This window comes from Trematomus bernacchii, unplaced genomic scaffold, assembly GCF_902827165.1.
Source record: "Trematomus bernacchii unplaced genomic scaffold, fTreBer1.1, whole genome shotgun sequence".
Taxonomy (NCBI): domain Eukaryota; kingdom Metazoa; phylum Chordata; class Actinopteri; order Perciformes; family Nototheniidae; genus Trematomus; species Trematomus bernacchii.
The window spans coordinates 317,501-335,120 of NW_022987560.1; the positions used below are offsets into that span (position 1 = coordinate 317,501).

A 17,620-nucleotide genomic window follows, 5' to 3' on the forward strand; every position below is an offset into this window, starting at 1 on the left:
CTAGGTAGCTAAAAATGCTAACATTTTTACCTTGGCTCTGTAGTCTCTCCAAAGTGGTCTTCAATGGCATTAAAACGATAAAAACGCTGCTGAAGTTAATCCATAGGTTAATCTAATGTGTCTGTGTCCCTTTGAAATGATTGTATGATGTATAAGTACAAAATAATCTTTGGACGGACACTATAATTTACAGTTTTTCACTATGTAAAATCTGAATTTTCTTTAAAATAAAAACATCTATATTGATTCTGACTTTTCTACATCCAACTCACAGGTTTATCATTGCTTTGAGAAAAAAGATTATGAATGTAACCCTTTTAGAAGGGAAGATATGGTCATTTGTTCTGGGAATGGCATTTTCGAGCCTGAGACCTGAAAAACAGGCTCAGGGCTTAACAGGTTAATGTTTTGAGATATTATACAGTTTAATGACATTGTTTTTCAAATGTTCACAATGCTTTATGTTTTTTACATTCGTTTAATGGACCAAAAGTCCAGTTGGCTAACTGTAAAAAGCATTACAGTATAACTTTGCCTCCACAGTTATTTAATCATTTTATTGTTGGTTTGATTGTGCTTTAAGTCCTCTGTAAAGCAAGTCGTGTTGTATATAATGTGCTCTATCCTTTTTATACTTCACTTATGTGTAGAATTGCACAGATATTAACAATAGCAATGCTTCTGTCTGGTGTTACATCTCATATTCTGGGATTTACAAAAGAAAACCCAATTCCTGTTCTCCTTCAGCTCCTTCTTCTCTATCTCAGAGTCTCATTAGCAGAATCAGGCAAACATTGACGTTCAGTTTTCATCTGGCTCAGAAACTTTTCCCCCGAACACAAAGTGTGTTCAGCTGCTGTCGGACAGCTGGAGGCTCATTTCACTGCCAACGAGATCATCAGCATGCAAACACAGAACAGAGAGCATGATGGGAGGAGAGCTTGTTAGGGGATCGCTGGAAAGTGAAGCACAGAAACATGAGTCCAAAAAATAATAGTTTTAATGTCTTAGAAAGACTCTTGCCATGGTGACTGATTTTTTAAGAAAAAGCTAACGTTAATGACAGCTAATATTGGGCTATAAAGGAACTACAGCATGGTCACATGACTTCACGTCACCACCGCTAAGCTAAAGGCGGCTAATATTGGGCTATAAAGGAACTACAGCACGGTCACATGACTTCACGTCACCACCGCTAAGCTAAAGGTGGCTAATGTTGGGCTATAAAGGAACTACAGCACGAACCGCCCTCCCCCCGAATATTTATTATAAAATAAATCATAGGTTAGCATGCTGTGTGGCTAACTGCTGCTATCCAACCACGTGTTAACATCTCCTGCTAACCTTTCTGAGTGCATTGTGAAAGCGGTTCAGCAGGACTTCACGTCACCACCGCTAAGCTAAAGGTGGCTAATGTTGGGCTATAAAGGAACTACAGCACGGTCACATGACTTCACGTCACCACCGCTAAGCTAAAGGTGGCTAATGTTGGGCTATAAAGGAACTACAGCACGGTCACATGACTTCACGTCACCACCGCTAAGCTAAAGGATGTTAACGTTGGGCTATAAAGGAACTACAGCACGGTCACATGACTTCACGTCACCACCGCTAAGCTAAAGGCGTCTAATGTTGTGCCCAATGACGTTTAGTCATCTCATTTAGACACTTGTTAGCAACCGCCGTCTTTAAATTCACCAGTGGGGTATTTACTGACGTATTTTATGACGTAGAATAAAAATCTCTTCAGCTTGTCTTGCACTTATTTAACGTTCCCCTCCTCTCTCAGGGTTTCTTCAGACGCAGTCAGAAAAGTAACGCCAGCTACTCGTGTCCGCGACAGAAAAACTGTCTGATCGACCGAACGAGCCGAAACCGCTGCCAACACTGCCGTCTGCAGAAGTGTCGGACCGTGGGCATGTCCAGAGATGGTGAGACACAACCACACACACACACACACACACACACACACACACACACACACACACACACACACACACACACACACACACACACACACACACACACACACACACACAATGTTTACATTACCTTGACCTTAACCCTTACCCTAAACCTAACCAAGTCTTCACCCTAAAATTAATGATACCCCTTATGGGAACCTCCATTCTGTCCCCATAAGGGAAGCCAGTCCCCACATGTGACTGTGTAAACAGATGTAGGTCCCCACAAGGATAGTAATGCTAGGTCACACACACACACACACACACACACACACACACACACACACACACACACACACACACACACACACACACACACACACACACACCTAAAGAAACCACCACGTTCTTACTCCCAACTCGTCCTCTATTGACGTTATGTCAGGGTCCCTTGGCGTCAACTTTCAAACGCACTGGGAAGTAATTTAGCATCGATTTTTAGTCGATCAGAAACTGTAAATAGATTTGGACAGTGCTGCCGTAAAGTTGTTGTCGCAGTTCCAGCCGTTGGTGCGCCGTGGCACAGAGTTTTATTTTTCTTAGCGGAAGAAATACGATCATGTTTTAGTCAATAAAATCTTTTAAATTAATATTGGAAGTTGAGTCGTTAGTTTGTTTAATATCTGGCCTTGTAATAAGCGGGATAATGTGCAGTGACTTGGTCATTATGGGGAAAAGAACATCCCTTACATCCTTACTCAGTTATCTCCCCCTCTTCCTCAATCCCAGCTGTGAAGTTCGGCCGCATGTCGAAGAAGCAGCGGGACAGTCTGTACGCTGAGGTTCAGAAACACCTCCTCCAGCAGCAGAAGAACCAGGAGGGACCCTCTCTCCTCCTGACTCTCCCCAGCATCGAGACCCCGATCCTGGGGGAGGCCGAGCCGCTCTCCCCCCTCTACGGCCCCCCGACCTCCAGCATCACAGAGCTGCAGGACGAGGGATACATGGTGCAAAACTCCCCTGAAGGAGGGTCAGTGTCTTCAAAGGTTGGTGGTCTTTACTCTACACCCTGATGCATTAATTGAGAAATGTCAAAAGGCCATGTCGTTGGGTCATAAAACGGGTATTTCTGAACTTGTTGGTTAAGAAACATGTTATTTTTTAGTGTGTCCCAATGTGAAATATGGCAAAATGTAGATCTGGATACAGCATCGGAGGCGGAGCCTGAATGTCCTGACTCTTAAGTAAAAACATATCTGTAACTTCGGGGATCTTTTGGCCAATAAAGCAGTTTTTCCTTTAACCCGCCTCCCATCATTAAACCCCGCCTCTCACCTTTAAGCACCGCCTCCAATCACATTTTTAGATCCTAATTATTTAAATTAGGGCTATTCAAGCATTCGTATTAGGATTTACGGACGTCTCTTTTCCAATGTAAGTCAATGGCACAGCCTCTGTAATTGTTCAGCGATATTTCTGAATTCTAACGTGAATTACCAACAGTTCACATGACCTATAAGAGCTTCTCCTCCACAACAGGCAGACTCAGGAGGAGGAGGAAGAGGAGGAGGACGAGGAGGAGGAGGAAGAGGAAGAGGAAGAGGAGGAGGAGGAAGAGGAAGAGGAGAAACTCAAGGTTTCTACCTGGACATCCAGCCGTCCCCTGATCAGTCGGGCCTCGATATTAACGGCATCAAACCGGAGCCTCTGAGCGACTTCAGCTCCAACAACGGCTTCTTCCCGCTCTGCTCCCTCAGCGATGGAGACCCTTCCTCACTGTCCATGGCTGAACTCGGTGAGCAGCTTCTGCCTTAAATACATTCCATATTTATACAGAGAATGTGGGCTTTTAGCTGGCAGCGAGGGTCTGACACAAAGATGCTTTTGTAATGCATTTTGGGTAATGTAGAGGTTTGAACCCCTCCTGTGTCTGAAGGCCCAGAAGCAGTTGAAGTATCTGACACAATGCTTTGAGAGAGCTGAAAGGAATAAATGATTTAACAGTTGGTCAATAACCATACTGTTGCTTTTACAGGTGAGATGTAACAGACTTATATTACACTGAGAATTAAAAACAACTTGAAAAACAAATCATAAATCCATAAATATATAGTTTTCAAACTAACCTGGAAAAAAAACCTTAACAACAACAAAAAAAGACTCAAAACGAATCATTACGATCACTATAATGGAAACACAGAGAGACACGGGAGAGCTGGAGCTTGATGGCAAACACTGAAGGTTTATTATGAAGTTACGGTCGGAGAATGGACAAAAACATGTGCTGCAGACACGAGGTGACAGAGTGTTTAGCTATGAGAGAATGTTTGTTTGTTTGTAGCCTTTATTTAACCAGGTGAAAGCCCCTTGAGATCAAAATATCTCTTTTTCAAGGGTGACCTGCAGCACATTGGTTACACAACATACAAACAACAGAACAACAATAAGGATGACATACAACATAAATGACAGGGTACAGTTTACAAACTCTATTTACAGTGACAGGTACCATGAGTATCAAACAGCATGTCACCCAGCCGAGTTTTAAAGTGATGCAGGGGAACCAAAGTGCTCAGTTTTAAACATTTTTGCAGACTGTTCCAAGTTAGTGGAGCTGCACAACTAAAAGCTTTCTTCCCTAAGACAGTCCTAGCACTTGGCACATTTAATAAAACCACATCATGAGATCTCAGGCAATAAGTACTTTCAATTCGTCGAGAGAATAATCAACACGCTGCATACCAAGATCAAATAAAGCACTATAGCACCTCTATCAGCTGACGCCAACAGGCAGGAATAAGGAGACACAACTCTGAGAGCAGCCCAAGGTGGAGGCCTACATTTACATTTATTTAGAGAACATAACAAAACACAAAACCAACGTCCTACAAAAAAAAAAAAGAGCAGAAATGAACTTAACCTGTTAAGCCCGAGAGACCCCGGTACCGTGGTCCTCCCGCAACATCTTGCAGGAAACAGTGTCTGAGGGCATGTTCATTTAATAAACTATGAATGTTTTATATCCATGTAACGGGAAGAAACTCATCTAACTGATCATTTTTTTTTTTTTTTTCAAAAAAACCCCGACAATGCTAACACTGAGCCTCTGAATTAGCAACGAGCGAAAAATGCTAACACCTTACTGCAACGGAAATCCCTCACAAAACCTTATTATTTATCTTTTCTGCACATCCAACACATCGATCTGATCGTGAGATGACACAGAATCGATGGGTACATACATTATCACTCTATGAAACAAACTCGCAACTTTATAAACAAAAACAGACATCAAAACATGTGGCGCTAGGTAGCTAAAAACGCTAACAGTGTCGTCGTCAGGTCAAACTTGGTCTTCAATGGCATTAAAACGATAAAAACGCTGCTGAAGTTAATCCATAGGTTAATCCAATGTGTCTGTGTCCCTTTGAAATGATTTCTGATAATCCATAAGCATTAAACCTGCTTTTCCGTTTCCAGATGTCAGAGCGAGAGATAGGTTCGCTCTGATGCAAAACTGCATGCGCGAAGCCCTCACCTTTTTTTTTACCATGTGTGTGTGTGGGGACATTCCCCTTCGATTCTATTGGCTCTAACGGTCAGAAAGAGGTGTCAACCATCAAAGTCGATCAAGGGGGGCCAGAGATATGGAAAATCCACCCAAATGACCCCAGAAGTGGGTTTGTTTTGCTAAATCTCTCTAAAAAGGTCAAATGTCACTTGTTTTGCATCAATCTTGATACAGGGTACTTATTATATGTTGTACTTTGGATTCCTAAAGCTTTTAGTCTACTAACCCATCATCCAAGGGTAGTTTTCACTATAAGTAAAAAAGAATTTTTGGACGGACACTATAATTTACAGTTTTTTACTATGTTCAATCTACATTTTCTTCAAAATAAAAAACATCTATATTGATTCTGACTTTTCTACATCCAACTCACAGGTTTATCATTACTTTGAGAAAAAGATTATTAATTTAACCCTTTTAGAAGGGAAGATATGGTCATTTGTTCTGGGAATGTCATTTTCGAGCCTGAGACCTGAAAAACAGGCTCAGGGCTTAACAGGTTGAAGTGCTTCAAAATGTGTGAAGTCGGGGGATCCATCACTATCGTTTCTTTGCTTTATTTATTGTAACTTAAAGGGGACCTATCATGCAAAATGCACTTTTGTATGTCTTTTATACATGAATATGTGTCCCCGGTGTTCCAGGGAACTCACCAAGTGTCAGAAAACACAACCCTCTCTGCTGCTTTAATTCAGTGCAATCCCTCCCCGTTGAGGCAAGCACTGTAATTCTCTCCGGTTAGTCCACCAGCAGATGACAAACACCCACCTCTCCGCCTCTTCCAAGGAACGAGGGGACCGTGCGGCAGAGTTTCAGTTAGGTTTTCTTTCGCCGGTCAAGATGTCCGTTAAAGTTTAAATCTTCCGGACAAAATTAGAAAAGTGCCGGTCAAAGGTCTTCTTTGTTATTTATTGAGCTTTAAAACAAATGAATAACGACTCTATATAATAATAGGCTATAATAAAACACGGAGGATGGAGATCTATTTTTCTCCCCCTCTTCTGACTTGATCAGAGCACGCTCCCCTCTCCTGCAGGGGGGCGTGGTCAGCTGCAGCTCACAGAATCAGCCCCGTGCAAAAACAGGGCTGGAGAACAGCAAATAGAGCGAAATGAGGCATGGCTAAAATGCATGATCTGTTTGGTATTTTGAAAACAGAAACGTATAAATATACCTTATATAGGTATGGCCCTACAATATATCATTTAAATATAGCATGATAGGTCCACTTTAACTTGAACTTCCCACATTTGGATATTATTTCCCGGTGTATTGTCCCACATCGCTCCTTTGTTTGTGATGTTTTATATCGCGGCACAGAAGAAACATTCCGTCCTCTAGCAGGATCTTTACTGCAGGAAACAGTGTCGACTAAATGCCTGTGAGCGCAGCGCAGAGGAAGAACAAACCCTGAAGAAACGTGACGTAACTCAGCCTCTCTGCGCTGATGAATGAATATGAAATAATGAGATGAAAACAAGGAGCAGCGTCTTCGGGTGAAGGATGGGGGGTTATTATGAAGAATGCTTTTGTCCAAATAAAAAAACACAGTGGCTCTCACGGGAGGATAATTCCCACTCGGCTCCAATTAGCAGCTGCTAATTACACAGGGGTTTTAATGAGTCTCTATTTTAAACCTCCTACTTCTTTGTGTCTGAAAGTCTTTGTGCTTTTTTGTTCCTGCATCTCTTCTTCTGTTTTCAACGTATTTCCTCATCATTGTTTTCCCTTTAGCCTTACACTTATCTTTTGGTTTATCGGAGCACCAGAAGCCGCCAGAAATGTGTTATCAGAGCTGAGAGTGGGAATCAAACCATTGTTTTTTAATCATGCTTTTCTGAGAATAGTAAATGTTAAGGAATAATTCTTCTAGATATCTAACCTTTGCTCTGTGACGTTTTATGATCTACTCTGACGTCTGTTATCTCCTTTAAGGAAAGGCCTTGGTGCCATATGTGTTGTTGTCACCAGTTTGTGACCGGTCAACTTGTCTGGCACGAGGGGTAATTGTTGTGAGAACACTGAGGCACTTCTTTATCGGTGTTTGTGGACTCTAAGATATGAAATCTTTGAGGCCATGAGCGTCGGACACAAGTGGTTCAGTGTTCCCAGCTGTTTTAGTCTACTCCTTCAGAGATGTTGATTCTCTGTGAACCTGTTAAAAGGTCTAGCATAGAGAGAGGCTCTTCAGAATTGACGTGGCAACTCTACCGTGTGGTCAGAACCTCTGACTCTTTGATTTGTGATGTGAATCCTCCAGCCGAATACTCTGAATAAACCCATCAGTGTTTGACATCAAAGCTCCAACTCTCACCGTGTCTCCTTCCTGAGTCGGTGACTCCATGCATTGCTACACAGAAGTTTCCCCCACAGTAAAGGCTGTCGGTGCTTCTGTCTCTTTGTGTTACTCCCAATGTTCCAGGACTCTAATATTAATACGTTTTAACCCTTTATAAATATAATTAAAAAGACAGACATAACACCATTTCAAAACATGGTGCCGGTCAACTGGAATACATTATATTTAAAATCATGCTGAGCCTTTTACGACATTTTATCACAAATGACATCAACATTTAAAAACAGTTTAACCGGATGCTATCATTTGTATTAACACAGGCTGAGTGTAGAAGCCTTGTTCTGTTTTGAGGGGAAGTGTCTCCATTGCTTCTTGTTGTAACTCTTTTCTCTCCGTCATGAACTTGTTGTGTGTTGTTGTCCCAGAGGACCTGGCTCAGGTGACCTCTCAGTCTCACCTGGAGACCTGTCAGTTCCTGAGGGAGCAGGAGGTCAGAGAGGCCTTCCTGCAGGAGGAGGTGCAGAGATACCAGAGCAAGGTGCACAACACTCTCCCTTCCTCTCCTCTTGTTTCCACTCCTCCTCTCCTCTCCTCTCATCTCCTCTCCTCTCCTCTCCTCTCCTCTCCTCTTGTTTCCTCTCCTCTCCTTCCCTGTCCTCTTGTTCCCTCTTCTCTTGTTTTCTCTCCTCTCCTCATGTTTCCTCTCCTCTCTTTTCTTCTCCCGTCTCTTATTTTGGTTGATTTTGTTTCCTCTTTCCTTATCTCCTCTTCTAATTTGCTTCCATCCTTGTCTCCTGTCCCCTTCCTTTCCTGTTATATATGATGAACCCCTCTTTGTGTTTCAGCCTCGGGAGGAGATGTGGCAGCTTTGTGCCGTGAAGATAACGGAGGCCATTCAGTACGTTGTGGAGTTCGCCAAACGCATCGAGGGCTTCATGGATCTGTGTCAGAACGACCAGATTGTGCTGCTGAAAGCTGGTGAGGAGAGGACGCTGATGTTCAAGGTCTCCTATCCTGCAAAATGCACTTTTTGATGTCTTTTATACATCAATATGTGTCCCCGGTGTGTCAGGAGACTCACAAAGTGTCAGAAAATAAAACCCTCTCTCTTTTCCTCCGTACCCAAATCTCTAAAAACGGGCGTACAACGGAGCTCATACAGATTTGCGTCCGATATGACGTAATATCTGAAATGTGGGCGGGCTTTACACCCACGGGCCTATCAGAAACGTTGCTGTCAGAATCAATGAGATGTGTTTTGGACGTAATATGGTCTTTGTTTACATTAGCATCGCTAACACTCAGAGCTAACATGTACTGTAAAGAAGCAGGAAATGAAAAGGAACTCACCTTGTGGTGAACCTGAGAGAGAGAAAGAGTTTGAGCTCCATACTGTTTCAGAAATGGTTTGGAACATGATATGGAGTTTCATCACGGCAGCATTTAGCTGAGTTTCTGCTGGTAGAATTCTGATCAGGCATTAGCTCCGCTTCCTCTTTTTAACCTGTTACGCACGGCCCCCCCCGGTACCGGGCGGATAAACGCGTAATTTGCAGGAAACAACGTCTAAGGAATCGTAATATTTAATAAAACTATGAATGTTTTATATCCATGTAACGGGAAGAAACTCAGCTAACTGATCTTTTTAAAAAAAAATCAAAAAAAAAACCACAATGCTAGCACTGAGCCTCTGAATTAGCCACGAGCGAAAAAATTTAACCTAAAACGGCACTTAAACTCACTCTAACTCCCTTATTACTGATCCTAGATGCACAGCCAACCACTCGTTTTTGGTGTCCTGGAGACACAGAATCTAGTGGTGCCCTCCTCAACACTCAGTGATAAACATTTGCGACGCTATAAACGAAAGCGTACATCATAACATGTGGAGCTAAGTAGCTAGAAACGCTAACATGGCTTACCTTGGTCAAAACTGGTCTTCAATGGCATTAAAACGATAAAAAAACGATGCTGCAGTTAATCCATAGGTTAATCCAATGTGTCTGTGTCCTCTTTGAAATGATTTCTGATAATCCATAAGCAATAAAACTGCTTTTTTGTTTCCAAATGCCAAAGCTAGAATGCAGCTCCACTCTGACCTAGATTTCCATGCGCGCAGCCCCCACCTTTTCTCTTTACAATGAGTGTGTATGTGGGCCTCCCCCTTCGATTCTATTGGCTCTAACGGTCAGAAAGAGGTGTCAACCATCAAAATCGACTAAGGGGGGCCAGAGATATGAAAAAAAAAACATTTTCACCCAAATCACCTCAGAGGTGGGGTGGTTTTGGCTAAACCTCTCTAAAAAGGTCAAATGTCACTTGTTTTGCATCAATCTTGATACAGGGTACTTATTATATGTTGTACTTTGGATTCCAAAAGCTTTTAGTGTACTAACCCATCATCCAAGAGTAGTTTTCACTATCTGTAAAAAATAATATTTGGACGGACACTATAATTTACAGTTTCTTACTATGTAAAATCTGAATTTTCTTTAAAATAAAAAACATTTATATTGATTCTGACACTTCTACATCCAACTCACAGATGTAACCTTGCTTTGATAAAAGAAATTATCCATATAACCCTTTTAGAAGTTAGGTTGTAGTCATTTGTTTTGGGCATGTCATTTTCGAGCCTGAAACATGAAAAACAGGCTTGGTGCTTAACAGGTTAAAAAAAAGTTTTAGACCCAGAATCAGCACTTTAGTAACAGGCTGAAATAGAGGGGTATGAGGCTAAAATGCATGATCTGTTTGGTATTTTGAGCAAAACACTTCATAGACATGTTTTTTATACATTTGTATACATCTGAGACCTATAATATATGCCTAAAAAAAGTATGATAGGAAACCTTTAATACATCTAATGTGCAGGAACATGGCTGATTCCCTTTAATCCCCCCGTCTCCTTGCCTCTCTGCAGGGTCTCTGGAGGTGGTGTTAGTGCGGATGTGTCGCGTCTTCGACTCTCAGAACAACAGTGTCTTCTTCGACGGGAAGTTCGCCGGACCGGACGTCTTCAAAGCTTTAGGTGACACAAAATAATGCCTAATGTTGTGTCTGTTAGAAATCTACAAATGTAAAATCAATCATGACATCAAGACGACATAAACTCTGTGAAATGGGATATTCCATAAAATGAGTGCTTCTCTTTTTTCATCGTGTGTGTGTGTGTGTGTGTGTGTGTGTGTGTGTGTGTGTGTGTGTGTGTGTGTGTGTGTGTGTGTGTGTGTGTGTGTGTGTGTGCAGGTTGTGATGACTTGATATCCTCAGTGTTTGACTTCGCTGAGAGCATGTGTTCGCTGCGTCTGTCGGAGGAAGAACTCGCTCTCTTTTCAGCCTACATCCTGCTCTCTGCAGGTACGCAAACACACACACACACACACACTCACACACACACACACACACACACACACTCACACACACACACCCACCCACACACACACACACACACACACACACACACACACACACCACACACACACACACACACACACACACACACACACACACACACACACACACACGCACACACACACACACACACACACACACACACACACACACACACACACACACACACACACACACACACTGTTTTAGGCATATGATACGTCGCCAGAAAATTTCCATTTTTTTACAATTTTTTTTTTTACAGTGTAGCTATGTGATTAACATGATGATTCAGCCTCTATGGAGATAGACATATGAGAAGCATGATCATTTCTGACGTGGAGCTAATCTGAAGTAAACATTGAATACTGCTTTCTATTCCTCCATCTTGTGACTGTGTAACTCCCTCTCTTGGATATCAGCATGTGAAGGACACTGTTCAGAAACGAGTTCATGCTCTGTATGTGATGACTGGCTAACACAGGGTGTGTGTGTGTGTGTGTGTGTGTGTGTGTGTGTGTGTGTGTGTGTGTGTGTGTGTGTGTGTGTGTGTGTGTGTGTGTGTGTGTGTGTGTGTGTGTGTGTGTGTGTGTGTGTGTGTGTGCAGACCGCTCATGGCTGCAGGATAAGCTTCAGGTGGAGAAACTGCAGCAGAAGACGGAGCTCGCTCTGAAACACGTGCTGCAGAAAAACCAGAGAGAGGAAGGAGCCCTGAGCAAGGTACACACACACACACACACACACACACACACACACACACACACACACACACACACACACGGTCTTTTGAAGAAGTGATGATTACACTGTTCAGTGGAAGTGGAATATTAAACTCTGAAGAAGAGTTTTCTCACACTGCCCTCATGTGGTGAGATACTGAACTACACCTCATACATGTCCCTTTAATCTTAAAAGCTTTATACTAACAATAAGCAAAAGTACAAGACAAACTATTCACACGTTAAAGACATCCTTTACCTGTGAGGACCTTCATTAATGTTTGTAACAACTAACTCTCATTTCCTTATTTCTCTTGTCTCATCTCCTCTTTCCTTGTCGACTGTTTTTGCTTTTTTCTTCTCCCCTTGTCTCCTCTTATTTCTTGTTTCCTCTCCCCTTGTCTCCTCTTATTTCTTGTTTCCTCTCCCCTTGTCTCCTCTTATTTCTTGTTTCCTCTCCCCTTGTCTCCTCTTATTTCTTGTTTCCTCTCACCTCATCACATCTTCTCTTCCTTCATTTCCTTGCCTCCTCTATTGTTTCTTCTCTTGTATCCTTGTCTCTTCTCTTGTTTCCTCTCTCCTTTCCTCACTTTGTTTCCCCTCCTCTCATAATTTCTCTGTTATCTCCTTGTCACATTTTCTCTTCCTTCCACCTCTTGACTCCTCTCTTCTCTTCTTCCATCACCTTCTCTCTTCTCCTCTCCTTGCCTCCTCTCCTCAGCTTAGATGTAAGGTGTCAGCGTTGCGTTCGCTGTGCAGTCGTCACTCGGAGAACTTGTCGGCCTTCAGAGCCGTTTACCCCGACATCGTGACGACTCACTTTCCTCCGCTGTACCGGGAACTGTTCGGAGGAGACATGGAGCTCAACATGGAGCTCAACATGCACCACAGCGACCTCTGAGAGAGCGAGGCCACTAGGGAGGAAACAAGGGAGGAAACCAGGGAGGAAACCAGGAAACCGGGGAGGAATCAAGGAAGGAAACCAGGAAGGAAACCAGGACGGTGACAAGGAAGGAAACCAGTAAGGATACCAGGAAGGAAACCAGGAAGGGAACTAGGAAGCCAGGAGGGAACGTTTGGCTCAAATAAATCGATTTTTCTGTCTTTTTTTTTTTATAGTTTCCGTCTAAAAGAACGGAAATGTCTGCAGTGATGTCACCGGTACCTTTTCATAAAGTTTAAATATTTTCTAAAAACGATGGCGCCCTCGGAAAGAAGTCGCTGGGATCATCGTGCTTTCTCTTTTTGGGTTAATGATTGAAAAAAGACGCTGATGCTCAGACAACGACGCTCCGTAGACGCAGGATCTGGATCTCCTCTAACATTGAAAGACTTCTTCAGTTTTCACACTGTTCGTCACCACATCACCTCTTTCTCAATCTCACGTCTGAGCCTCACTCGCACCAAAAACAAGGATTGGAAACACTTTTACATCTCGTTAAGGAGCGGTTTGTACTCGGAGCTCCTCAGGGTTTTTATAAAAGCTTCCTCTTGAATCTCTAAGGTTCTGGTTAACAAAGTGTGCAATGGTGAGCTTCTTGTTGTTAAATCTCTTATGTTCTTAAGGCTGCACTATTATTTATAAAAATCTTTAAGACACGTTTCTCAAAATTCAAAAATACAGGTTTGCTGTCTTTGGAAACTTTGAGTTATCTTCTAGATCTTAAAGAATAGGGTTTAAGAAAATGTTGTAAAGTAAATATAGAGACACTGCATCAAAGATTAAGTATAAGGCTATAATCTATCTATCTAGTTACCTTTAACTGGAAGTAATGTGTGTTTATCACAGCTAAAGACAATATTCTGAAACATGTGGAAACTAAAAAGCTGAAGGATGAGCAAAAGACAAAGAAATCTTGATATGAAGTTAGTTTTTTTTCCGTCTGTAAGGCCAACTTTATTTGGGATGTTTCTGTCATTAACCCTCTGAGGTCTAAGCCCCTTTTTCACACGTTTGGCTCGCCTGGGCTTTTTTTGTAAACATGCTTTTAAAACATCAACCCTGTGCTGCACAATCAATTAATATACATGTTTGTATTCACAACAACCTAAGCTATCAGCATATGTAGGCTACAGGGATGTCACATGGATGTACAAATAGTTATGAGTACAAAAGAAAAAAACGAAATGTTATCACTCAGAAATGTATTCAAATCCCACAGAGAAAAGTACTCTTCAAGTCTCTTGATCAGAAAATAGTTATTTCAAGTCTTGGTGACCATGGGGAAAGTATTTCAAAGCACCAAAATCAATATGTATCTATAATATTTACAACAAACAGTCATGGCGTTATTATATCAACAAGGTTAGTTGTGCCATTCCTCAAAACAGCGTCGACCTCAGAGTAAAATATCCACTTTTTGTTCAGATTTTGGGGATTTTTTGTAATGATGTCTGCTGCATATCGTCTGTTTTCTTCACTTGATGTCAGTGAATGCATCACTCAGGGTAATGCAGATTGAGAATATGTAAACAAGACACCAAACGTCACTTTTGTGTCTCTTCTCAGGCCGTTTTACTGGATATTTGATTAGCATGTTGTTAGCATTTGGTGTCAACTGATTCTTATCGTTGTTGTGATCTTTCAGGAACTTTGTCAAAGAAATAAAGGGGAAAATAATGTTCTGTTACAGGGAATGTCGGATGACGTGTAACAAATAGGCCTATCATCCGGGAGTCGAACCAGCAAACATGAACTGATTCTAAACAACAACAAAACACTTCAGTAAATAAGTTAATATGCACATGTTGAGAGAATACCAGCACAAACACAGCGGAGAGATCTATAAATATGAACCTTAAAGTATGAGAAAGAATTCGGGAAATAAGATTTCATTTGGACTTTTATGTCCTCTGCTGGAGTCTTCTCCACACCACTGACCGCTGAGGATTATGGGTAGTGTAGTCCTTGAAGTAATGTGTTCAGAAACTTTATCTAAAAATGATGAAATAGACTTCCAGAAGCAGCAGCCCTACTGACGCTACATCTTACAGATATAATATAAAACTTTGCAGCAGAAATATGTGATTATGAGTCACATCTGACCAGACCAGCAGACAGCATCCGCACACAGAGAAGCTCGTTTTAATGTAGCAGTTAGCATGTAGCACTACCTACTGGCCTGACAGGGAACTGCAGTTTGTTATCATTATTTCTTCGGTCAGTTTGTCTGCAGCAGTTAAGGTTTAATGACATTTACTGTAAGAAAAGTGTTTGAAATCCCCATTAAATCTAACCGTTTCTGACTGTTTTATTAATGCTAAACTTGCAGCTAAGACTTCAACATTAACATAAATTAGGAGAATTATAATATTTAAGTAAGATTCTTCAATTATATTTTTAAGCATTTTAATCATCCATATTTACATGTTTCCTAAAAAAAATCATGTGAACGGCCAAACCTAAAATCTGTTTTCTTTATGAAGATCTTAAGGTTTAACTTGCAAATATATGGGTTAATTCATCCAGTCCTGGCAGTTAACTGGAAAAGTACAGCTGGGTAATGTCATTTATATCAAACAAACTACACTAACTTAATATTTAAAGTGGCAGATTGAAAACTTAAACAGATACAAAAACAATATAACTATTTTTTTGGATCGCTCCAAGATTTAAAGGTCCCCTATTATTTAAAATCCACTTCTTCATGTATTTTCTACAAAAACATGTGTGAAAGTCTCCGGAACAAAGACCCCTCTCTTTTTGTCCTGATCCATCTTTATAAAAACCTGTCTGAAAAGGAGCTGATCAGATTTTGGTCACTTTGTGATGTCACAATGTTTCTTTTGGGTTGTGCAACCATTAGCCAATCAGCAACCAAGGTAACTTCAACCAGCTTAATGAAGGCAATATTGAGTATTGAGCAATATGGACAATGCTTTAAAGATAAGGAAACTATGCAGAGTAAAGTATTACACTGGGGGAAATATGTGTGTGTTGCACTAAACAGTGAGTGTGTGTGTGTGTGTGTGTGTGTGTGTGTGTGTGTGTGTGTGTGTGTGTGTGTGTGTGTGTGTGTGTGTGTGTGTGAATGTTTTGAGATAAATATATTCCCTCCATCTTTCGTCAACTTATTTCTGTTTTCTCCAGGTCGAATACAAATCTGGCAAATTAAGAACTTTAGCCATAACTGAATGTCAAGCAATAATGTCATTACATGTAACAGTGTTTAAAAACAAGGCATGTTAATGCAGATTTTGATGTACTGTATGAGCTTCACATTTGAGGCTTTCTTTTGTATATTCTGTCCCGTCGTGTGATTTTGTACATTGATGACACCCTTTTATCCCTCTTTGTCACCTTATTGGTTCGTCCCTCATTACGTAAGTAACTTAATTGATATTTCTGTACAGGCCAACAGGAAGACACTGCTATAGATGAGCGTCAGACTTTTCTATCTGTTGTTTAAAAATAGATTTTGTGTATTTAAGCAGCGGGGCAACCTTCTGTTAGCAGGGTCACAATGTTACTAACTATGCCACTAGGATTTGTCTTAAAAGGAGACATCTGTTTATATTTACAACCTGACATTAACAACATTTTGAGGATGTTTCCGGTCATATGATAACTTGTACTGGTTGTGATTCAAAATGGTTGGATTGCTTGTGCCATACCCAGTGAGGCCAATAAAAACATGCTTTAGCTATCAAAAAGTCTAAATAAATTGGCCAAACTCTAGACGTACAGAGGTTGTAAAAGATATGTAATCAGAGACTTAGTTTGAGGCAATTTGGACATCGCAGAATCTTAATTATAAGATATTTTGTCTTCCTAAAATGGAGAATCAGCACAACGTTAACTAAGCTAAGCTAACACTAGCCAGAGGTTGATTCATGTACTAATAGGTTTTGTAGTTGAGAACAAGAAAGTGTCTGAATTGTATAAAAACAGACTTTTTCTTTATATTGTCAGATGTTATTATGGTATGAAATATCATGGTACTAAGGTGTTATTTCCCAGCCTGCACCTGTATCAGAGTGTCCGGCTCGGGACCGTCCATTTCTTTATTTAAACTCGTTGTTTTGATACGAAGCAGAGCTGCTGTATCTGAAATGTAATAACAAATAAAACTGAGACTGAAAGAAATGCATTTGTTTGTTTGGTTTTCTTTCAAATTACATGAACTGTATCTCAAATCTCTAAACTGTTTACAGCCAGCTTTCAAAATAAAAGAAAGTGGTCAAATGTTGTGTGTGTGTGTGTGTGTGTGTGTGTCTGTGTGTGTGTGTGTGTGTGTGTGTGTGTGTGTGTGTGTGTGTGTGTGTGTGTGTGTGTGTGTCTGTGTGGGTTGTGTTTCAGAGTGCAGGGTCGTCACACTGTGTCACCTGGCCAATTTATCACGATTGGGGTTTCGTTAGTGACGGACCTCTTACACTCAAAGCGAGAATAATAGCCCTCACCAAATTACTAATTATCTTCGCAGAAAAGTCACCATATTGGAATTTAATTGGCCAAACCTTTTTCTTTTTTGGTGATTTATTTGTATGTTTATTACATCCTTTTTCTTATGCTGCCACACAGGTTTAGAATACAGAGAATAACCAAATATAAATACATAGAAAATGCAAGAGGGTAAAGCATTACTGGTACAAAATGTATAAAAGGACTAAAAAGCACACACTTTGACGTGTTCACCAGAGGGTGGCAAAATCAAACATTTAGAAATAATCCAGAATACACTTTCGTGTTTTTGAGATGTTTATATTCAAAGACAAGGTTAACTCTTGAATTCAC

The 17,620-nt window shown here is 41.0% G+C and overlaps 1 protein-coding gene across 2 annotated transcripts in view; it reads left to right on the forward strand.

The window, feature by feature from the left end:
- LOC117477337 (nuclear receptor ROR-alpha A-like) overlaps positions 1-14,093 on the forward strand; it is a 99,320-nt gene extending 85,227 nt beyond the window's left edge. Inside the window, exons 5-13 of one of the 2 annotated variants that reach the window (XM_034124018.1) lie at positions 1,790-1,931; positions 2,694-2,957; positions 3,541-3,699; positions 8,200-8,312; positions 8,620-8,752; positions 10,698-10,805; positions 11,024-11,134; positions 11,775-11,887; positions 12,608-14,093. In XM_034124018.1, coding sequence (XP_033979909.1) covers positions 1,790-1,931; positions 2,694-2,957; positions 3,541-3,699; positions 8,200-8,312; positions 8,620-8,752; positions 10,698-10,805; positions 11,024-11,134; positions 11,775-11,887; positions 12,608-12,787 — 1,323 coding nt within the window. In that variant the 3' untranslated portion in view covers positions 12,788-14,093. Of the gene's footprint in view, positions 1-1,789; positions 1,932-2,693; positions 2,958-3,443; positions 3,700-8,199; positions 8,313-8,619; positions 8,753-10,697; positions 10,806-11,023; positions 11,135-11,774; positions 11,888-12,607 lie in introns of both variants that reach the window. The other variant, XM_034124017.1, reaches the window with a different exon arrangement.
- The last annotated feature ends 3,527 nt before the right edge of the window (positions 14,094-17,620 follow it).